General features: G+C 40.4%; 1 protein-coding gene across 2 annotated transcripts in view; it reads left to right on the forward strand.

The window, feature by feature from the left end:
* Positions 1 to 24651, forward strand: part of kita (KIT proto-oncogene, receptor tyrosine kinase a) — a 70848-nt gene that overhangs the window by 41022 nt on the left and 5175 nt on the right. For both annotated transcript variants that reach the window (XM_059989215.1, XM_059989216.1), the window contains 15 exons: positions 5895 to 6081; positions 6904 to 7019; positions 9325 to 9439; positions 10790 to 10977; positions 11641 to 11747; positions 11841 to 11967; positions 12261 to 12365; positions 12449 to 12559; positions 13576 to 13729; positions 15177 to 15265; positions 16454 to 16581; positions 16705 to 16827; positions 18496 to 18607; positions 18692 to 18791; positions 22162 to 22267. In XM_059989215.1, coding sequence (XP_059845198.1) covers positions 5895 to 6081; positions 6904 to 7019; positions 9325 to 9439; positions 10790 to 10977; positions 11641 to 11747; positions 11841 to 11967; positions 12261 to 12365; positions 12449 to 12559; positions 13576 to 13729; positions 15177 to 15265; positions 16454 to 16581; positions 16705 to 16827; positions 18496 to 18607; positions 18692 to 18791; positions 22162 to 22267 — 1868 coding nt within the window. The remainder of the gene's footprint in view (positions 1 to 5894; positions 6082 to 6903; positions 7020 to 9324; positions 9440 to 10789; positions 10978 to 11640; positions 11748 to 11840; positions 11968 to 12260; positions 12366 to 12448; positions 12560 to 13575; positions 13730 to 15176; positions 15266 to 16453; positions 16582 to 16704; positions 16828 to 18495; positions 18608 to 18691; positions 18792 to 22161; positions 22268 to 24651) is intronic.

The following is a 24651-nucleotide window of genomic DNA, read 5'->3' on the forward strand; positions in this document are numbered from 1 at the left end:
TTAGGTATGCAATCAACCAAAGCTCATTTCAGAAATTAATTTTTCTAATTTTATCTCAGATAAGTTCAGGCTCACACTGACTGGGGATATGATTTTGTTTTGTAAGAGTTAATTCAGATTGAATTTATGTGATTGATATAATATATTATCCAGTTGTGGTGACCCATTTCCGAGCACACTCGAACCGGCTCACAAATAGCCAGCGTGCCGGCATAAAGGCCAGTCCCAAAAGGGCGCCAGGTCTTCTTCACTAACAAAGGGAAAAGCTCGCGCGGGACTGTGAATATGTGCCTCCTACAGCATCCGCGCCCGGGGAGGGCGGGTTCAGGGAGGTTTTAAAGCGAAGCCGTGAAGTTCGAATAAAATCTTCTTTAACTGCAGTTTACCGACTCCGTGTCATTATTTCAGCGCTGCGTGTAGCACACCACTACAATTGGTGACCCTGACGGTCCAAACGATAGTTGGACCGGAGATGAACGACGCTGCATCTGTTCATGCAGTTTCATTGAAACTGCCAAGCTTCTGGACGCTGCGACCTCACCTGTGGTTCCAGCAAGCAGAAGCCCAATTCCATGTTCGGCAGATAACCTCAGAGGACACACGTTACTACTACGTGGTGAGCTCCCTTGACCAGGACACAGAGGCCCAGGTTGAGGAGTTCGTACAGTCTCCCCCAGCGGACGGCAAGTACACGGAATTCAAAGCCCTGCTCATAAGGAATTTCAGACTCTCACAGCGCGAGCGGGCTGCCCGTTTACTGCACCTGGATGGCTTGGGAAACAGACCTCCATCGGTTTTAATGAATGAGATGTTGTCTCTGGCCGGCGGACACAAACCCTGCCTCATGTTTGAGCAGGCATTCCTGGAGCAGCTGCCCGAGGACATACGCCTGCTGCTGTCCGACGCAGATTTCAGCGACCCCCGGAAGGTGGCAGCCCGGGCAGACTTGCTGTGGAATGCCAAGAAGGTGAGTGGGGCATCCGTCACACAGATCACCAAGCCACGCTCCCAGCAGCAAACCAGACCAGGCCCGGCCACAGAGCCCGCTAACCCCAGAGGCAGGGGCGAGGAGACCAACGAACAATGGTGCTTCTACCACCAGCGGTGGGGCACAGAAGCCCGCTGCTGTAGCCCGCCCTGCAGCTTCCCAGGAAACGTCAGGGCCAGTCGCCGCTGATGGCTACAGCGGCTGGCCATCTGGATAGCCTTCTGTATATGTGGGACAAGCGGATGGGATGCCGTTTTTTGGTCGTCACCGGTGCCGAGATCAGCGTCTTACCTCCGACGAGTTACAACACCCGCAACAGGGCACCGGGTCCCCCCCTGAGGTCCATGAACGGCAGCACAGTAAGGACCTACGGCACCCGTCAGGTGCAGCTACATTTCGGCTCCAGCTGGTTCGCGTGGGACTTCACACTGGCTGCCATAGCCCAACCGCAGCTGGGTGCAGATTTTTTGTGAGCTCACAGCCTACTGGTCGACCTGCCAAGGTAGAGACTGGTACACGCCGAGACCTTTCAGACGTTCTCCCTGGGAGAAGCCCAGTTGTCAGCCCCACACCTAGACTCCATCACGCTGTCCGACAACGACTTCACCAGGGTCCTGGCGGATTTCCCATCAGTTCTGGCATCGCAGTTCACAGTAGCCATGTCCCAACACGGCGTACAGTACCACATTCTGGCCCAGGGACCACCCCTCCACACCCGCGCTCGGTGGCTTCCCCCGGACAAGCACCGACGGGCGAAGGAGGAGTTCAAGAGAATGGAGGAATTGGGGATCATCCGGCGGTCCAACAGCCAATGGGCCTCCCCCCTGCACATGGTGCCCAAAGCGACGGGAGGCTGGAGACCGTGCGGCGACTACCGCAGGCTGAACGAGGCTACCACACCGGACCGCTACCCTGTGCCGCACATTCAGGACTTTGCAGCGAACCTGCACAGCGCACGGATCTTCTCCAAGGTAGACCTCGTCCCGGGATACCATCAAATCCCGATGCATCTGGACGACGTCCCCAAAACGGCACTCATTACCCCGTTCGGCCTTTTCGAGTTCCTCCGCATGCCGTTCGGCCTGAAGAATGCCGTACAGATGTTCCAGCGGTTAATGGATGCAGTGGACGCGACCTGGACTTCGCATTAATCTATTTGGACGACATCCTCATAGCCAGCAGCAGTCGTCAGGAGCATCTGTCCCACCTCCGTCAAAACGCCGGTGGGTGGGGCAGTTCCACCCCACCCACTGGCGTTTCGACCACAGTCATGTGGATATCATGGGCCCCCTGCCAGTGTCGCGCGGAGCATGGCACCTCCTCACTATCGTGGACCGGTTCACAAGATGGCCAGAGGCGATCCCGCTCACCGACACCACCTCCAAATCTTGCGCCCAAGCACTGATTGCAACCTGGGTGTCCCACTTTGGTGTACCGGCCCACATTACCTCCGACAGAGGCACCCAGTTCACCTCCAGCTTGTGGTCAGCTATGGCCAGCCTTTTGGGGGCTCAGCTGCACCACACAACTGCCTACCACCCACAGTCGAACGACCTGGTGGAGCGTTTCCACCGTCACCTGAAGTCAGCTCTCATGGCCCGCCTGAGAGGAGCTAACTGGGTGGACGAGCTTCCCTGGGTCCTACTCGGCATCCGCACGGCGCCCAAAGACGATCTGCACGCCTCGTCGGCCGAGTTGGTGTACGGCGCACCCCTGGTCATCCCCGGGGAATTCATACCGGCCCCAAGCGGGCAACCCGCAGCAGTCCTGGGCAGACTATGCTAGAGGCTCAGTGACCTGGCCCCCATACCCACTTCACAGCATGGGCAGAACCCGACCTGCGTACCCAAAGACCTGCAGAACTGTAAGTTTGTGTTTGTACGAAGGGGCGGGCATCGGCCACCACTGCAACGGCCCTATGAGAGGCCGTTTACAGTGCTCCGGAACAACGGGTCCACGTTCGTGCTGGACATTGGGGGGAAAGAGGAGGTTTTCACGGTGGACCGCCTCAAACCGGCCCATGTGGACTTGGCGCAACCGGCCGAGTTTCCGGCACCGCGGCGCAGGGGCCGGCCTCCCAAACAGGGTCCAGCCCAGTCTGTGGACATTGGGGGGTGTATCGCCGGTTCTGGGGGGGGGGGGGGGTTATGTGGCGACCCACTTCCTAGCGCACTCGAACCGGCTCACAAATAGCCAGCGCGCCGGCATAAAGGCCAGTCCCAAAAGGGCGCCAGGTCTGCTTCACTAACAAAGGGAAAAGCTCGCGCGGGACTGTGAATATGTGCCTCCTACAGCATCCGCCCCCGGGGAGGACGGGATCAGGGAGGTTTTAAAGCGAAGCCGCGAAGTTCAAATAAAATCTTCTTTAACTGCAGTTTACCGACTCCATGTTGTTACCTCAGCGCTGCGTGTAGCACACCGCTACACAATTACACTTTCTAGTTTTTGATTTTGTTAATACTCCTCGTGAGTTTCTGTCCAGATGTCTTCATTAACACTCTCTCCTCCCCTTCGTGTGCATTTCCATCTTCCACTCAACTGGATATCTTCCTGTAAATGTTAAAAGTTTGGCATGAAATATGTTAAACAAATCTTAACTATTTAAAGTTTATGCTTCTTTCTGGAATATGTTAAAAGCATAAATGTCTCAATAATGATTTTAACATCAGAGAATGAGAAAATTGACTCTAGTCCATTAAACATCTGTATCACATTCAGTTTTCCAGTAATTTTTATCTTGTGTTTCATACTAAATTCTGAATTGACATTTTTGAATCATTGCTATTAGATTATTTTTATGCAGCAGAATTTATTCTTAAGATTATCTTCTAACTGAAGGAGGATGGCCTGCATATCACTAGAAATCCCAAGTTGTGATTTTACTCCCATTTTGGCAGGAATAGCTGTTAAGATAGAAACTGAGAGTTAACTCCCAAAATGTTATAGCCAGTGCCATACACAAAGATGAATTGTGTCTGCATTAGAAAACTTCTGGCAGGTTGAGTTCAAACAATTAGACCTTGAAAATATTTGTCAGTAGCCATTGTGATTACCTCTCTATTCTGGGCTACATGCAGCTAGTATTATGATAATAATAGCTATTAACTATTTATTATGCAATCACAATCAATTTTCACCTTCGTGTATGGTGGCCATAGTAATGTATCGGGATTTGCCTCTGAGCTTTCATGATACTGTCACTCCTGTCAAAACAGTTTTGATCTTAGAGTAAAAAAAACATTTTCAACATATAATGTAAAGTATCCTTTCACAATGAAATTTAGACAAAGGGTGATGGCTGTCTTTCTGATGCAAAGTACATCTCTAATTTGAATCTATTGTTAAGATATTAAGAGGTTATAGATGGAAATCAGACTGGTTTACCAAACCTGAATAATCAGTTTAGTCTGATTGTTTCTAGAAATCAGTATTCATCAGTACATAGGAATGTAAAGATAATTACCTAGGAGTATGATTGCATAGCAGAGGTATTTACCTGGTTATGTCATGTACTGAGTTATTCATTGGAATATCATGAGATTTCTCTATCAACATGGGCAGAATTATCTGTTGCAATCATTCCTAGAAAACTTAGATAGTTTTTGCCTGTGGAATCTTGCATTGGGCCTTAAAACACAGTAATAGATTAGAATGTTTTGCATGTTCATAAAATTTTTACGCAAGTCCTTTTCTCATGCCTCATATTCTTACACTAAAATAACCACTTCGGCAATCCAAACCACTCACTTACCTCACATTATATCTCTAGCCTACCACCCAATCTGCTGATTTGTATCCATACAACCTAATAATCAATGCTACTGTTTCTGTCAATGACTCAATTCCTAAACCCCATTTCTACATCCTGATCCTGTCCAATTACCCTACCATAATATGGCAGCCTTTTTGATCTCCCTCTTCTCCCAAATGACATTGACGTCACCCAGTGGACTAACTTATTCCAGAATGCCGGACTGATCATTCAAAACTGCAGATCACAAGCACAGGGCTGGACGAAGGGGATGGGTGGGGGGGGGGGGGGAGAGGCTGCAGGGCAACACTCAGAGACCACTTTATTAGGTACACCCATACACCTGCTTGTCAATGCAAATATCTAATCAGCCAACCATTAGGCAGCAACACAGTGAGTGGATGGGCTGCAGCAGCAGAATAGCATGAACATATGCTTAGAAGTCTCTTTATTAGGCACAGGAGATACCTAATAATGTGACCATTGAGTGTAGATCAGCTCCCACAATCCTGTCCTTTGCTTCGGCCTGAGATTAGTTTGAATATTCTTCCTGTAAATTTACAGATTTTCTTCAAGAGCTTCAGTTTCCTTCTGCTGCACAAAGACATTAAATTAGTAAGTTAATTGTAAATTGTCCCAAGTGTGTAGGTGAGTGGGAGAACCTGTGGGAAATTGATAAAAGCACGGGGCAAGTTAAGTGTGCTTAGTATAGACTTAATGAAAATGGGTAGTTGATAGTTAGCATAGATTCTGCGGGCTGAAAGACTTCTTACCAGGTGGCAAGACTCCATTACAAACAATATGATTTAGGAATTGAAATATTAAATGCTCTGTTCAAAGAAATAGTGCAGCAAAAAGTTTACTATCTTTCATTATAAGTCCTGAATTCCTTACCATCTTGGAAACCTTTTACAACAATTTGAGTTGCGTTAGGCATACTAATTAAATAGAACCAGAAAATAAATGAATATCATTGCAGTATCATTAGCTAATATTCTACAAAACAATAGACATGCACTGTATTTTTTTCACTTTAAGAATTTAAAATAGCATTTATTTATTTCCCACAATGATTCCAAAAGGATTTTTAGGAGATACTTTTAAGATTCTTAAATGTCCGACACTAATTTTTCTCTTTACTTTCTCTTTAACTAGCTGAAGGATATGTGACGTTTTCAACTCCAGAGAACAATACTTTTCATGTAGATATTGGAGAAAATCTTGTGTTAAAAGTGGAGTTTGATGCCTACCCTGCTCCTGATCAACAGTACTGGACTCACATGAAGGAGAAACTACTTAACACATCAGACCACTACATAAAATCTGCTAAAAATGGGAACAGGTACACCATATTCAAATTAGCTTTAACACCTAAGTAAGATGCACAGAGAACAGCTATTCCATCTTTATGCCTGTCCTATCACTTAAATTTATCAGCGTGGACTTTTTGGTCAGCTGCCCATGCTGTTTGTTAAATTTGTCAATGCCACAGACATCAGCACAGAAATATCTTTTGATCTGATGTGCAGCGCCTTTTGAAGATCCATTTGAAGAATCCGAATGAGTAATAAACATCAGATCCTGAAACAGGGCATGTCTGCTGCACTGTTTAATCAATGTCAAAGCCGGTACAGAATGTAAAAATAAACACAATAGAAAAGAAAATAATTTCTAGCAAAGAAATACTTTCTACCAATACTTCAAACCTGGTAGCAGTTTGAAATTTTGTGAAGGATTTTAGTGGCAGAGGGGTGGCCTATCACAGCATCATTAGAAGGAAAATTTGCATCTGAGTGGAAAAAAAAGGTGACCTTTTGGATGTCTAGTTTTTACCCATGCGATTTTACAGAATTGCTAGTATTTCAATAGTGAATTTCTCAGCAAGATTCCATTATCGGGCATCTTTTGATGCGGCATGGTGTCTCATACAACGAGTTCCTGGTTCCTGCATTGCCCTGCCCATGAATGCCTGCTGAAGTTCCTACTTGATTCACTTTTGAAAAGTAGTGATTGCTGATAAGCTCAATTGCAACATCCAGCCTAATACCCCACAAATATCATTGAGAGAACTTTTTAAGATACGTTACAAATATAAAGATGTTGCTTTTTTCAAGTTTTGATTTAATAGTCATTGTTTTATAATCACCATATATTTTATTCATAGATACATGAGTGAACTTCATCTAGTCCGAGTAAAGGGAGCAGAAGGTGGAATTTATACATTTTTCGCTTCAAATTCTGATTCCAGTTCATCAGTTGCATTTGATGTATACATAAATAGTAAGTTGAACCAACACCCTATATCACAGTGCAAAATCATGCGTCGGACAGTTGGAGAGCATTGATTCATTTAACTTCCAGCTCTAAATGTTTATTTTGCTCTTGTCATATGCATACTTTACCATGCAGATCAGTGGACGTATTCGGCTGTTTGATTTTAAACGAAACAGACCCTCGTGCTGAAAGAGATTATGGAGATTAGTACATCAAGTTCCCCCTTATTGATTATAATCTGTGTAGGACATAAATTGAGTTCAAATGTAATTATTTGAAAACTCAATAAAAAAAGTTTAAAAAAAAGATATATTATAACCAGACCACAGTTTGATATGCTTTGTATGATTTTATTCCTTTTGTACAGCTTATTTCTTTCTTTTCATTCTGAATTGCACTTAATTAAAAATGTTCACATTCATTTGGTTTTTTTTCCAGTTCTTTGGTGAGTTCAACAATTTCTTTGTAATATGTTCAAGAAATCATATGTTTGATTTGTCTCTTGCATTTCCTATGTGTTTTGTTGATGAGGTTGAATGGATAAGACAGACAAACAGAAATTTTTCAGGTGATTGAGTCAAATCTGTTTAAGAAAAATACAGTACTACATTATTTACTTTATACAGTGACCCTAGTGGTCTCCTTCCAATCCATTACAAAATTATCTGATTCTAGTTGAATATTGAATAATAACAAAGAGAGCATTTGAAATACTTTAATCATATCTGCTTACAAACTGCATATGTTTGTTTCAAAGTTGCATACATTGTTTAATATCACTCTTTAATTTCTGTTCTTGCCATACATTCCTATGTGGCACTAAATATTTAGTGGCATGTCTTTAAATTACCTTTTTTAATGCTGTTTCCTCAACTTCTTCTTTTGGTGGTTTAACAAAACTAATAACTTGACCACTCTGGTTTCCTTGGGCTCCACCACCACTGTTGGTGATAAATAGCTCAATTTCTATCTCCAGTTCTGTTTGAGATCCTTAAAAAGTACCCAATTTTTACTCTTTGTGTTATTTGAGAAATTCTGTTTACAATCTTTGTTTGCATCCTATCAGTAAATGCATCTCAGTCTGACTTCTAAGTTCTTCCTATTCTATTAACTTCTTTGCTTTTTCATTATTTTGTACATTCTTCTTTTCTGCATAATATCTCTCAAGATTTTATATACAGTTAAATGTAACACATGGTGCATGATATGTAATTAGATAATTCATATTATGTTATTATCATAACTGCCAAGGTTTGGTTTATGAATATCTAATTTGTTACAGAACTTAAAGAAGAAGCTGATCATATTAAACATTCATGACTCATGCTACTTTATTAGCAACTCAGCTGCAGATGCAAGATAAAACTACAGATGCTAGAAATCTGTAATAAAATAGAAAATGCTAAAAAAAAATAATTTCAGCGACGTTAGCATTCATTTTGAGAGGACTAGAATATAAAAACAAGAATGGCCTCACGGAGTATTGTAAGCAGTTTTGGGCCCCTTATCTAATAAAAGATGTGCTGACGTTGGGGAAAGTTCAAAGGAGGTTCTGCAAAATGATTCCAGGGTTAAAAGGCTTTTCATATGAGGAGTGTTTGTTGGCTCTGGGCCTGTACTCCCTGGAATTTAGAAGAATGAGGGGGTATCTGATTGAATGTTGAAAGGCCTAAATAGAATGGATGTGGAGAGGATGTTTCCTGTAGTGGGAGAATCTAGGGCCAGAGAGCAGAGCCTTAGAATAGAGGGACATCCATTTATAACAGAGATGAGGAGCAATTTCCTTAGCCAGATAGTGGTGAATCTGTGGAATTCATTGCCACAAGTGGCAGTGGAGGCCAAGTCATTGAATGTATTTAAAGCAGAAGTTGATACATGGGGAGAAGACAGGAGAATGAGGTTGAGAGGAAAATGGATCAGCCATGATCAAATGGTGGAGCAGACTCAATGGGCCAAATGACTTGATTCTGCTCCAATATTTAAGGTCTTATTGGATTATCATCAGGCAGCATCTGCAGAAAGCAAAACAATTCATTGGTTTGGCCAGAGCTAGGACTCTTCATTAGAGCTTAGCTCTGTTTTGAAGAAGGGTTTCAGACCTCAAACATTAACTATTTCTCTCTCCACAGATGATGTCCAACGGGACTTTTTCCAGTACTTTCTATGAATACTTTCTATCTTTGCAATTATTTATGAAATGGTTCAGTGAACATAAAGTATAAATTAATGTAATTAACAACGGAGATTTTCTGAAATGTTTGACAGTGCTTTAAAAGACAATGTTGATCATATTTCCATTTGTATATTGCAGGCCAACCAGAGATTCTTGTTCTTGAAGAATACAGGCCAGGTAAAATTCGATGTGTAGCTGCAGCATACCCAGAACCAGATATTAAATGGATTCACTGCCCTGGACAACAGAAACGGTGAGAAAATGAGCTGTGATTTGCCTTACATAAATCATTTCTGTTCAGACTTTTATAAAGTATTTATAATAAGAGTTCAGAGATCAGGTGAGAATTTAAGATATTTGTGTACTTGGGAAGTTCTGAAAGCATTCTCCTTTAACCCTTAAGTTGTGAATTATTATAATTATTATAATTGTGAACTATAATGAAGTCAAATGTTTAGTCAATTACTATCTCAAAAGTCCAGGCCAATATTTTGCTTAAAAAGATATAAACAAATCTTTATGGCATATGAGGATATTAATCATATTTTCCTGCTGCAGCTTCATGTTGGGAGAAATATAAACTATTTTGAAAGCTGATTCATTACTTCCTGGTGGTAAAATGACATAGGACTGTAGATAACAATTCAATAGATCACTTAGTCAGAGAAATCTGCTTAATTATTCAGATAAACTTTTGATTGTAACCTTGTAAATTGTGCTTAGAGATAGATGCTGCAGTCTGGGAAAATATTTTTGTGACATTTTTGGCTTTTTCTATCTTTTAAGTCACTTGAGCTTGATCTCAAAGGTTAGCTTCTTGTCTCTCATGACAGTGATAATGCCTTCATTTTCCCAAATCCTTCGATATCGAAACAAAGAATGAACCATTTGCATCCCATCTTTCTCTTATCAACAAACACATCAGTACATCAAAACATTAAACAATAAAGGTTTTATTATTAAGAAAATCTACTGTATAATGGAGAAAAAAGTAAAATATTTATAGGAAAATAATATATAATTATTTATAGTAAATATCTTCTTCCTCATAGAAAACAGAATACTAAATGACCCAATCTCTTTCCAGCAGTTATCATAGTCTGACCAGTTAGACAATTTAACTGGTCTAACCTACTGACACTGAACATTCTGGATTCAGTGATTTCAATAGTGCACACTTGCAAACATCATCCCAATATTTATACTTTGTGATTTCTAACAGTTAAATGAAAAAATATGCAAATCATGCATATAATCATATTTTGGGGTTTTGTTTGAGTTGCCCTTGACTTTGCCCTGCAGCTTGGCTGCGTTGAATGCACCCGAACACATTTTTATCACATTTGTCTCCGATGGTGGGCCTTATTTTGATGGCTACATGAACTTCTCCAGGTGTCATTCTATAGCAGGCGATGGGTAGAATCCCTGTAGAAAAAGCAGAAAAGACTGATTTTGCTATTATTCTATGTCTTCCCACCGACCTTACCTTCAGATTAGAAGAGAGTGTGAAGATTGTGTAAACGATACAAAATTTCCTCTATTAACATGCTAGAAGCAGATGACAGTACTTCCTAGTTCATTGTGTTTGGCTATTTGGTTTCAGGTGCTCAGAGGTGGCCGTGACACCAGCTGAAGGCCATTGGACCAACAGGATAATACGTCAGCCCCGTTTTGGAAGGGTTGAAGTGGAAAGCATTCTTAACACCAATGAACTGAAGAATAACATCACTGTAGAATGTCTGGCAAACAACAGTGTTGGCAGAGGTCAAACAATCTATCAGATAAAAGGAGGTAAACTTCTGTTCAATAACAGTGAATGTTTATTCTTGCTGAAACTAAAACGTGTGATATTATCTACACGATGAAGCATAAAATCTTTCAGTGTAATAAATTACATAATATAATTTGGCAAGTATTCAGCAGCTGCCTGAACAATATTAATGCCTTACATTCCCCTTGTACTTCAGACTGTACTTGCCACCCCACATCAGTAGCATAGCCTGCTGGATTTTTCTCATCCCAATTGCCACCCATGAACACCATGGTTAACATAGATAGCCCATCCTTTTAATAGTTGGGTTTATGGGCTGCTGAAGTGTACCGTACTTATTTATTGAGATGCCGCAATAGGACCTCCCAGCCCTTCAAGCTACGTAGCCCAGCGATCCCCTAATTTAGTCCTGGCCTAATCACAGGACTATTTACAATGACCAATTAACCAGTGCACCTGGAGAAGACCCCTGTGGTCATGGGGTAGGATGTACAAGCTCCTTACAGATAGCGGCAGGAATTGATCCCAGTTTGCCTGTACTATAAAGTGTTGTGCTAACCACTACATTATTGTGCCGGTCGGTAGTCCAGTGGTTTAATACTGGACTCCTACTTGAGATGAATTTGACTGTAACTATCAACTCATGTTCATATCCAATAACATTTTTTTATTTCTTCTTACAGAAATAATGAAGACTCATCAACTCTTTACTCCACTCTTGTCCCTGTTTGCTGCGGCAGCAAGCATACTGTGTGTAATTTTAGCAATTCTGTTTTACAAATATCAACAGGTAAAGTGCAGTTAAATTTATGGCTTTTTTAAAACTCTCTTAGTTGCTTTATATTATATCAATGAGTATTAATGAAAATATGATTGTTTTTAGAAACCCAGGTACCAGATTCAGTGGAAAGTAGTTGAAGGAATACATGGGAATAACTACACCTACATCGACCCGACACAGTTACCTTACGATGATAAGTGGGAGTTCCCCAGAGACAAGCTGCGTTTTGGTTGGTTGATATTTTGTTTGGCCAATTTTAATTGTAATGAATTTAGCCAATCTGAATTGTCTTTGCAATAAATTTATTGTAATGGAATATTTTAAATGTGGGAATGAGACCCAACAGATATTTACTAATATTTTTGATAGTTTTTGATGTTTATTTTCTGATTAATAAATTGAGTATTGCCATTATATCCTCTTGTAATTCATATAAATAATGTATTGCAATGTATGTGTTTTCAGTGTTGTTAATTCTCATACTGCTAATTCAATTATGAGGAGTATGTTACTTATTCTAAGGTAAAACTCTCGGTGCTGGAGCCTTCGGGAAGGTCGTGGAGGCTGCGGCTTACGGATTGACTAAGGCTGACTCCATTATGACTGTTGCAGTAAAGATGCTTAAACGTAAGTGTGTATGTTAAATGTTCTGTGTATTGTAGATTGAGATGCTGTGACATAAACTAACAACTGTAAATCTGGCTTTACAGCAAGTGCTCACTCCACAGAGAAGGAAGCTCTGATGTCTGAACTGAAAGTATTGAGTCATCTGGGGCAGCACATCAACATTGTCAACCTGTTGGGAGCATGCACTGTGGGAGGTCAGTTCAACAACTTAAGCCTAACCCTTATTTTGCACATTTTAACTGAGCACAGTTAACCTTAATGTGGAGAAACAGTCAGTGATGGCCCCGCTGACACTGAATTAGGAGTCTGCAGATTCAAGTTTGACTCCAAGATTTGCTTTCATAAATCGTAAGGGATATTGCAGTGCTGCACCTTATGAAGTGTTGCCTTTCACATGAGGCCTTAAACTGAGGCCTTGTTTGTCCATTTATTTGGAAAGAAATGATTCCATGGTATTATTCAAGAAGATTTCACAGTTGTCCTGATCAATATTTATCTCAATAATAAGAAAAGACTGTCTAGAAAGCTCATCTTTGTGGAAGAGTGCAGTGCTGATATGGACTGCCTTATTTCCCAAGGTCCAAGGCCCTAGATGGAGACTTTCAGTGGTGACAGCAGTGTCTGAGACCTGGCCTCCCCTGCCCGAATCAGTCACTGGAAGTGGTCATCCACTGTTCCTAACAATAACAATGTGAACAATCAGTTATTGCTGGTATTATTTGTAGCATTAATGATCAAACTGAGCTGAACATATTTTGGTGTTCAATAGTCCAGGTTATCTGATGTTTCAAACGTGTACCATCTATAGAGTGCACTCAGCAACTACCAAACCCATGACCTCTACCTTCTAGAAGGACGAGGGCAGTAAAAGCACCATGGCCTGGAATGTGGCTTCCAGCCATGTACCATCCTGATTGGTAATGCAGTATATAGGTTTTCTTTCACTGTCTGTGAACTTTAATGAATTGGCAGTTGTTTTCAGTCTATTTGTGGTCATCACTGAACACTGTTAATGGATGTTTGATGATCCTGGATTGGGTAGACCAAAGGACTTGTTTCTGTGCTGAATCTCCATGATTTATTTTCAGAACCGATGAACCATTACTTTAAACCCTGATTTTGAAAAAAATAATGTTACACAAATTCCAGGAACGTCAGCAGTTCCTGAAAGTTGCCTATGAATTTTAATGAATTGACTGTTATGTTCCAGGTCCAGTTCTGGTAATCACTGAATACTGTTGCTTTGGTGACCTTCTAAACTTTCTGAGAAGGAAACGAGACTCATTCATTTGGCCAGAAACTAAAGAACAGGATCTGCAGAAAACAGAATATAAGAACATCATGAATCTGAGGCATCTAGAGAAGTAAGAAAAACAATGGAATGTTTTCTTATTAGCAAATTAAATATTGCTTGTAGCAACTGAGGTTAAAAATCATCCTATAATCAAGTGTGTTCATCATAAGATGTTTTTCCAAAGTTTTCTACAGTTCTGGTATCAAAATATAAAATAAAGCCTGTCCTTTTTCACATGCTTTAGTCTCAACATTTTGTACTCTGTGCTTCAGATTCATTCTGATGTTTTAAATGGACTGAATTTCAGTGGCTGGATACAATATACAACATTATGCACTTTCAGCTACACTATTCTGAATGGACATTGAACCCATGAACACTAACTCACTACTTGTTTTATTTCTATTTTGCATTACTTATTTAAGTTACCTATTTTAGATATATATACTTATTGTAATTCAGAATTTTTTCAATAATGTATTGCACTATACTGCTACTGCAAAGACAACACATTTCATGACATATGCCAATGATACAAAACCTGATTCTGATGCATATTGAATTGCAGATTTAGATATAAGTGATTGTAAATCAATCTGCAGCAAAGGTGCAGCATAGCGGTTAATTAAAACAAAGCCTTTACACCATCTTAAAATTCCTCCCCTCCCCAGGCAGTTGGTCAACCTTTCTAGTTAGCCCTCCCCCTCCATAATAGCTCTGCAGTCTCTGGACTGCAGAGTGAACACTTTAAACCACTTTTTATAATGCTGTTTGTATTGTAAATACATGCTGGCATTTATGCACATTTTATTCCATGTCTGTACTTTATTTGTGTATAATTCTTTATTCTTTACCATTGTTGAATTTTTTGTTGCATGTCATGCCAATGCATCACAGAAAATTCCTAATGCATGGAAATGCATATGGCAAGGAAAGCTGATCCTTGAAGTGGCAAGGATAGCACACCAAGTAAATTCCCATGCTACATGGAGCATGCCTATCCTACGGTTATTCCAAGGAATGGAGATTTCCAGCCATGGGAATGCTGAATGGTAAACATGAATAGTACCTGATTGTGTCAGTAGAAGGTGCCTCAGAATCAGGAGCTCTCCTCCTTGCACTCCGTTTCCTACCCTCTTCCACCTCCCAAAACTGCTTCTTGGCCATGGGAGCATCTTGCAAAGTTTTAATCATGTGCAATTCCCAAATATTTTAACTCAAAACCATGGTATACTGACAGCTGTAAAAAAATACAATTCGACACTACTTTAATAAGCATTTTGAACTAATTCTTTACTTTATCAAATTATGCATCCTAAAGTCCTAGAATTACTATTCACAATTCACAATGCGGTTTACAGACTTTGCAGTTTGGCTTGTGTTCACATTTTGATCTAAGACAAATTGTTTGGAAAAGGTGCCAGAAGATTAAAGATTCCATTTACGTGAAGGTGTACTGTTATTTTATTTTAAATTCTAATACAATATTGATTTAATGTATTTTTTACATATTGCAGCAATAATTCTGGATCATATATGGAAATGAAGCCAAGCAGACCAATGTCTCCTCATACCACCCAGGACAAAATCAGATTGCCAAGCAAGGGTAAGATGGTGATCAGGTTGCACTGTAATCACGGTTTTGTTGAAATGAATGGCAAATGTTTGCAATTTACCTATCTGAATGGTGGGGAGGTGGGGTGGGAGGTGTATGTCATACAGCCATGCCAAACATAAAGGAAGAACACAGTGGTGTAGCTAGTGGAGCATCTGCTTCACAACTGCAGTGACAGGGGTTTGATTCCGACTTTTGGTGCTATTCGTATGGAATTTGCACGTTCTTCCTCTGACCATGTGGGGTTTCTCCAAGTGCTTTGTTTTCTTCTCACATCCCCTAAAACATGCTAACCTGTAGATTAATTAAGAAACTGTAAATTGCTCCTCCCAAACAAGAGAAAGTCTGCAGATGCTGGAAATCAAAGCAACTAAGTCCCAGAGGAACTCACCAGGTCAGGCAGTATCCATGGAAAAGAATCCTAATGGAGGGTCTCAGCCTGAAACATCAGCTGTTTACTCTTTTCCATAGATGCTGCCTGGCCTCCAGCATTTTGTGTGTGCTTCTGTAAATTGCCTTTAGAGTGTAGTGATAGAATCTGGGGAGGGGGATATGGGGGAGTTGACAGGGATGTGAGGAGGATAAAGTTAATTACAGTAGGATTATACTGTATATATCAGCACTATGTGCTAGTGTATTTGGTGTGTTTAAGCAGGAGGAGGGTATAGAGGAATTAGGAGAGGCAAGAGGGGAAGAGTTAGGGGAGAGATGTTTCTGGAAAGTAAATGACAGCATTGTACAAAATTGTCTAATGACATGAATTCTGTGAAGTAATCACAGTTCAAGGAATAAAATATTTTACATGTCATTAGTACAAGCGTTTCTGCAAATACTGGAAATTTTGAGAGCATTGCATAGAAAGTGCTGAAGGAATTCAGCAGGTCAGTCAATAGTTTACATGTGTTGTTTGCCTCTTTAGTATGTAAGTTCCATAGCTTGTTTAGAAATCATGGTTGGAGCTGGATTTGTAGGCAATGCCGTCTCTATCACATTGTTCTCAGTTTATCTGAAAAACTGGTTCAGTTGAGACAATCTTTGTTAAAGATGAACAGACTTTGCATTCTGCAAGTGTTTCCTATTATCTTGCTCTATGATCCAAATCTGTGTCGTAGATAACATTATGAATGGGAGAAAATACTAGATAGTGCCTGTTTAAACATCAGGTACTTTGTTGTTTAGAATCCTATGGTGATAAGGAAAACAACAGTGAGGACACCGAAGACTATAGCCTGGCTCTGGAATTTGAAGATCTTCTCATCTTTTCCTATCAGGTGGCAAAAGGAATGAGCTTTCTCTCATCTAAGAATGTAAGCATAAACTTGCTTGCAAATCACCATTTCAGACAATATTGCTGATAATATTGTAACTCAATTATAAACTAGATTGTGTTTATTATATATTGTTTACAATGCGTATCTCACTTATTGCAGTGCATTCACAGAGATCTGGCAGCAAGAAACATTCTCCTAACAAATGGACGGATTGCAAAAATATGTGATTTTGGACTGGCTAGAGACATTAGGAATGATTCCAACTATGTGGTGAAAGGCAATGTAAGTGATGCAGGACCGTTTGCTCTTGTTGTCCATCCACTTCCATGTGTCTGGTTCCAGTACTAGTTCCCAAAATTGAGGAAATGTTGTTTAAAACAGGACAGTGGAATGGAATTCATCTGCAATGGGAAAGTGTGAACATAACAATGATCTACTAAAGACAATATTTTGTATGTTTTTGCATCAAACGTTAATTAGCAGTTGCTGGGTATATATTGTGAGCTATGCAAGTCAACTGCCAGGTATTAAACTTACAGTAAATGCACAGCCAACAATTATTGACAAACAAGTATATGATCCCTGAAGTAGAGGAGTTAGGGGTGCCAAGCAATGTCACAAATCAGTACTGAATCACCAGAGTTGCAAATGCAAAGCAAAATTTGACTATCCTAGATTTAAATTCACATCAAGTCCTGACCAGCAAAGAATTACTTGTGTACTAGATCATCAAGGACTCAGATGCAGATTACTATTTTTTTCTACAAAGGCAAGCAAAGAGTATTTTTATTGCACTTTATTATTTTATTTTTTACCATATGTTAGAAGCTGTGTGCAAATAACCAGAGTCAAATTATCTTCCCATCCTTTCCACAACAAAGGTCCCTGGCTTATTCCAGAGACAATTTCCTTTAAACATTAAGATGATAAGAGAAAGGAGCAGAATTAGGCCATTCAGCCCATCGAGTCTGCTCTGCTATTCCATCATGGCTGATCTTGGATCCCACTCTACCCCATACACCTGCCTTCTTGCCATAATCTTTGGTTCCCCAACCAATAAGACAGCTATCAATTTTCACTTTAAATATACCCATGGTTTTGGCTTCCTCAGTGGTCTGTGGCAGAGGATTCCTTAAGTTTTCTTCTCTCCACCGAAAAAAATTCCTCTTTATCACTTTTCCTAAGGGGTCTCCCATCAAATTTGAGGCTGTGCCCTTTAGTTCTAGAACCACCACCATAGGAAACATCCTGTCCACATCCGCCTTATCTAGTCCTTTCAATGTTTGGTAGGTTTCAATGAGATCCACACTACCCCCCCCCCCCCCCACCCACCACATTCTTCTAAATTCCAGTGAGTACAGGCCCAAAGATGCTAAACACTTCTCATATGTTTAACTCCTTAGGACTCTCTCCAATGACAACAAATCCTTTCTGAGATATGGGGCCCAAAACTGTTGACAGTTCTCCAATTGTGGCCTGAGCAGGGTATTATAAAACAGCATTATCTCCTTGTTTTTATGTTCTATTCCCCTTGAAATGAATGCCAGCCTTTCATTTGCCTTCTTTACCACGGACTTAACCTGTAAATTAACCTTTTGGAAGTCTTGTACAAGAACTGCTAAATCCCTTTACACCTCTGATGTTTGAATTTTCCTGCTACCTGCTGAGTTCCTCCAGCATTTTGTGTGTGTTGTGTGAATTTTCTCCTCACTTTGATAATAGTCTACAATGGAATTAGCATATCCAGAGTTCTCTGGGAATAATTACACACACACACGCACACACACACACACACACACACACACACACGCACACACGCACACACACACACACACACACACATTTGACAGTGTACTAAAGATGGATGATATGAAACTCATTATTTAATTACATATTCTGCAGATAATCTTGAAAAACAATGATTCAATACTCAGGTCGTTTTAACCCTAGGCTCGTCTTCCTGTGAAATGGATGGCGCCAGAGAGTATTTTTGACTGCGTCTACACATTTGAGAGTGACGTCTGGTCTTACGGTATTTTGTTGTGGGAAATTTTCTCATTAGGTAATAGTTCTACCTTTTTAAATTGACATTGATTGTTTTAATTAGATATATGTCTGTACAGGATTTAATACTGTTTCATTTTAGGGAGCAGCCCTTACCCTGGCATTCCGGTGGACAACAAGTTCTACAAGATGATTAAGGAAGGGTACAGAATGCTAAGTCCCGAACTTGCATCTGCTGAGCTGTAAGTATGATTCCTGATTTTTTTCTGAAATTGTTACAATGCAAACAGGCTGTTTTTGTTCATATCCTCTTTTATGTGTGTATTGAGTTACTCAGCTAATTGTTTAGATGTTGTGAACATGCAACAGTAACTGTTATCCACTCTTGTAAAAAAGCCAAATTAAGTACATCTGATATGCAATTATTCATTGTCAAGGATTTGTGCTTTTGTTTGGGGAAAGGGAAGTAATGGGATTACGCATTATTTTTCACAAGTAGGGAGGATGTTTGTGATTACTTTCTCTGTGCCAAACAGCAGAGACTCTTCTCTAATTACTGCTGTTGGAAGTCTCTTTCCTTGAAGATAGTCACAATAATGGCTGCTTTGCATGGTCTGCTTTTCCCAGATGAGGGAAAAGAGAGACTGAAGTCACGTCAGATAGACTTCACCACATTGTTTTAGTACTTCAAAAGGATCACTCAGACACATAGGAACCTACCTTGTAATGAGGCAAGCACAGAGAGAACTCATCAAGGGCAGTTTAAGTGCATTCCAAAAGGCTCATGGCTTAAAAATATGAGGTTCTGATGCAATTATATAGGGTGTTTCTGAGGTCTCACCTTCAATACGTTGTATGGTTTTGGCCACTTACCTAAACAAAAAGTTACAACACTGGAGACAGTCCAAAAGACTTCAGGGATGGGAGTTGTAAAACCAAGTGAAACAAAATAGTTTTGACCTGTATTCCTTGGAATTTAGAAGAATGAGGGATTGAGTGTGTAGCGATTCGTGTGTTTTCACTGTGGGACAGTCCTGAACAAGGAACATAACTTAAAGATAAGGAGGGATTGATCGTTTTAAATACAAATGTCTCTTTACAAAGAATTGTGAATCTCTGGAATTCTCTGCCTATTGGGAAGCTGGATTATTAGAAGTATTTTAAGTAGATGTGGATAATTATTTGGCAGATTGAAGAATAGAGGGAAAGGGCATAATCAGACAGAGGAGAAACTGAGGCTGCCATAAATCAACCATGTCATATTAAATGGTGGGGCAAGTTTGGGGAGGCTAATACCCATTCCTATTTCTGTTTCCTACTGTTCTCTTGTGTTCTCCTGGTTATCAGTTGGTGGATAAAGTTTTGCCAGATTAGGGTGGTCCCAAGATTGTAATAGAAAGCATGCTGTTAGATAGAGCTGGGCTACTCATGGCAAAGACCAAGTCCTATTCAGTCAACATCCATTAGGTGCTGGCTGCTTCACTGTTCTTGATGAACTCTCTCATTTATTGGCTCTCAGTAGGACGGACTCTTGGCTGCTTGAGTCGTAGATGATCTAGAGACTGCTGTAGAATCTACACATGTTGCTGGAGACTTTCCAGCAACATCCATTCTTTAGGTCACAATTTATTTGTTGTACTTCTGCCTTTAGATGCTTATAGGTCTGTTCATTTTCTCCCTTAAATTCTGTTGGTGCTTCCAATTTAAGAAATCCTTCTCTTTATAATATATTGTACTAGTACTTGGAACTCCTAGTCATTCTTATGAAAATGTCTTGGTAGTTTTTGGTGGACAAACCAAGAATTTTTTCCATTTTCTAATTATGTATCTGAGCTTCTGGTGGGAAATTTGAATGTTATGTCTGAGTCTGATTATTGAGATTGTTGGTAGGCGGGTGATCACAGGGCCATAGAGTTAGACATTATGGAAATGCAGTAGATCCTTCTGCCCAACTCATCCATGACAATCAAGGTTCCTCACATAGCTAGTCCCATTTGGCTGCATTTACCCCCCTAAATGTTTTCTATCCAGAAGGTGAGAATCAGAATCAGGTTTATTACCACTGTCTTATATGATGTGAAGTTTGTTGTTTCTGGCAGTAGTACAGTGCAATAAATTAAAAAAAAATAAATAGTGCAGCAAAAAAGGGAAAGAACAAGGTTGTGTCCATGGATTTGTGGACCATTTAGAAATCTGATGATTCAGCTGTTCCTGAAATGTTGAGTGTAGGACTTATGGCTTCTGAACTTCCTCTCTGATGGTAGTGGTAAGAAGAGCTACGTCTTGAATGGTGTGGGTCCTTAATGATGGATGCCACTTTCTTCAGGCACTGATGGTGGGAGGTTGTACTGATGCTGCTGGCTAAGTCAAGATGCCTTGCAGCCTCTTGCGATCCTGTGCATTGGAGCCTTCATGCCAGGCTATGATGTTCTCCATTGTACATCTATAGAAATTTGCAAGACTCTTTCATGACATACCGAGTTTCCTCAAACTCCTAAGGTGTAGAGCCGCTACTGTGCCTCTTTCATGATTGCATCAGTGTGTTGGACTAAGCCAGATCCTTTGAAATGGACAGGAGGATCTGCAGATCCTGGAAACCACACACGTGTGAAGTTTTGGAGGAACTCAGCAGGTCAGGCGGCATCTGTGGAGGTGAACTGTTTATTTCCCTCCATAGATGCTATTGGACCTGCTGAAGTTCCTTCAGCATTTTGTGTGTGTTCCTCCGAAAGGCTAACATCCAGAAGCTTAAATGTTTTAAATGTTGTAATTATTCTGACCTCTATTTCTCTCTGTAAGCTCGTTGCTTACAGCCACCACCCTCTGTGTGAAAAACTTGCCCCTCAGATCTCCTTTAATCCCTTTCTCCTCTCACTTCAAATGCATGCCCTCGAGGATGTGTAACACTAAATAGTGCATGAGATTTGATGTGCATTTGGTGAGGGGTGGGGTTTGAAGGAGCCATCACTGATCTTCTGTGCTTGTTAGTTGTACTTCAGCACCAAGGATTTTGACTTCTCATGTTCATATCTGTTAGCGTCTACTACTGCCGCTTTGCCGTGTTCCTGGAGAGCCACCAGTCTCTGTGGGCAGATTACTTCTTTCTTTCTCACCACTCCTAGCCACACCGCATACATAACTAAGCATCCAGAAAGAAAGGAGTTGCTTTCTGCCCTTGTTTCTTTCTGCCTTTTAGCAAACTATAAATAATTGTTGTATAACTCACACCACCACCACTCTCCCTGAAGAGGTGCAGACTGGCTTTAAGGTGAACTAGCCGAGTTATTCATGAAATTGAACCCTCAGTTAAGGTTGCTGGTTGCTGAAATCATGTTAATAATGTCAAAATTTTTTTCTTTCCTGCTCTGCAAGGTGGGGTCAATTGTGTAAGGCCATCCCAATCCTCATTTTCTTACTAATGTGGACCCCTGTAGCTTTTACATTTTCTTGGAACAATGCATCCTTTCATTGTTTGTTTTAAAATCTCTTAAGGAATGCAAGGAATTAAACTTGAGTGAAAAACTATTCTGCGCAAACAGTTGTGTTGTTTAAAATTACCGCCTTTTATGAATGCTTTCTTTTCCATGTTGTTAACTGAGTAATATCTCATAGGTATGAAGTCATGAAATCTTGTTGGGACTCCGATGCTTTAAGAAGACCTACATTTGAACAAATAGTGGAGATGATTGAAGAGCAGCTCTCAGACACCTCTAAACATGTAAGCGGCTGAGTGAGTAGCCACAGGGGGTTGTGGCTACAATATGTGTGGGCAGATATGACCCAGAGTGGTTGGTTATTTCCTGAGTGTGGCAGCTGCAGGAATACTTACATCTGCTCACAGCCTGCGTGTGGATATATGCCATAAGCAGTAAATTAAAGATACAATTTTAAATTACTGAACCAAAAGTGCCAATGCAAAAGGGAATTTAAAAAACAAACTAGTGAACATTGACAATCAGCAAACAACTCCATATTGCTACCTTGTGAAAAATGGTCTGTGAATTCAAAACCTCTGACGCTAATAATCACCTTTTTTTGAACAGATTCGTGCAACTCACATAAAAAACTTTTTACTTTTTGCGCCTCAGTGAACAGAGAATCCTGCCTCTTTGCTCAATTAGTTTTTGTTCTTTAAGAGTTGTCTAAATAAGTGATTGTCCCAATTAATTAATGAGCTGGAATCCACTGTATTAAAATGTATCTTGCGTTCAGTCATGTAAATATTGATCCTGTAAGAAATTGTGGCACTTGAAACAAGACCCAATCTGAAACAAGAGGTGGCTTTGAAGGGCATGTATGTGTAGCCTTGACCTCAAATGTCCATTTTCCAGGTCCACTTCAGCAATCATATCTAAATTGGAGCAGTTCAGTTTGACTTTATTTTTTGAGTGTGCACTGCACATAGTGCATACTGATATAACACATTCCCAGTTAGATTTCAACAAAAGATGGCAAGTGAAGGTATTTCAAACAATAAGTGATTGTGAAACATCGTTTCATTAGAACTGCTATGAGGCATACACAGGAGGACGATGGAGGTGATTTACCTTAGCAATCAAAGGAAGAAACCTAGGGCTCTTGCCAAAGTTGTTTGCAAAAGGGCAGGAGAGGGGAGCAGCAGGAGCACTGGCTATGGGTCTTGGATGCAACAGAGGAAGAAACCGATGACCAGGCCAATTAGGAAGAGTATGTATATTTTGTATTTAAGCTTTCACCTTGGCATCATTTGACTTTATGTCACTTCTCAGTGCTTTTCACTCCCATTCAGCTTTCAGAAGCACTTCACTCCATTTCATCACGTTCTCACTTATGTATCCACTTTTAATAAGCATAGCTATTCTCACGGAATGTAGTGAGTGTACCTCCTGATCTCTTTGAGTAAAATGGACAATCTCTACTGTCCAAAGGCCCTATTTTCACTCAGTCATAAGTCTTCATGTCAGCTCTTGGGGGAAAAGAAAGCAGAACGCATAGGGAGATGGCAAGGAGCTGGTGTACCACAAGAATCCACCCAACAGACACAGAGGATGAAACTCTGGAGAAAAGAGGACATATCTGTGTCTTAGATCCCGCATTACCAGGTTCAGGAACAGTTATAACCGTTCAACCATCTGGCTCCTGACCCAGCATGGATAACTCCACTGACCTCAACACTGAACTAATTCCACAACCTATGGACTCACTTTCAAGGACTCCACAACCACCCTTCCCTCTAAGCTGCATGAGTGCACGGACATGCAGTAATTGAAATGCTCCCACGCACATAGCCTTTGTTGCTGTGCAGCTGGAATTCTCAAAAGATGTTAATATACTTTTAAAATTATTCTAGTATAATTTTGAAATCTATGTTAAATTCATTGCAAAATCCCTGTAATTAATTATATGTTAATGAATATAACCCATCATTTTTTTTAAATAATAAATGCACTACCACCTTTACTTTGAAACATTTTAGAGCTTCAATGTACTTACATTGTCATTGTTACAAATTGTAACAATAACAACAGGATGGAAGTTGGTAGCTTATTGTTAGTAAACTGCCGGACGCTAATTCCCTTAATTCCCTCTAATGCCATCTTTACTTCTTCACTATCGATCACCGTCATCAATTCCATGGAATTGAACTCGTCTTCGTGGCCCTCCAATTCGTCAAGGTTTGCACGGGATCAGATGAGAAAAATTTACAAAAATCTTCAAGAAAGATTTCCTTTGTTGTACTGCATTTGTTTATACCCTTCAATCAATAAATAAAATCAAAAATATGTGATTTTTTTCACTTTTCATTCTAAATATTCATATCCACAGCATATTACAAAATACATCTATTAAAGTGTCACACAGTTTTCAGGCAGGGTTAAAATTTCCTGCTTAGAGCAATGGTTAGTTGGTGCAACTATAAAAATATTCAAGGGAACTTTGTCTACAACTCATGTTTGCAGTATTATTTACTTATTAATGTCATTATTTTTTATATTTGCACAGTTTTTCTTCTACACATTGGTTGCTTGTCTGTCTTTGTTTATGTGTAGTTTTTCATTGATTCTATTGTATTTCTTTGTTCTACTGTGAAAGCCCACAAGAAAACAAATCTCAGTAATACGG

The sequence above is a fragment of the Hypanus sabinus genome, chromosome 14 (assembly GCF_030144855.1).
Source record: "Hypanus sabinus isolate sHypSab1 chromosome 14, sHypSab1.hap1, whole genome shotgun sequence".
In the NCBI taxonomy this organism is placed as follows: Eukaryota; Metazoa; Chordata; class Chondrichthyes; order Myliobatiformes; family Dasyatidae; genus Hypanus; species Hypanus sabinus.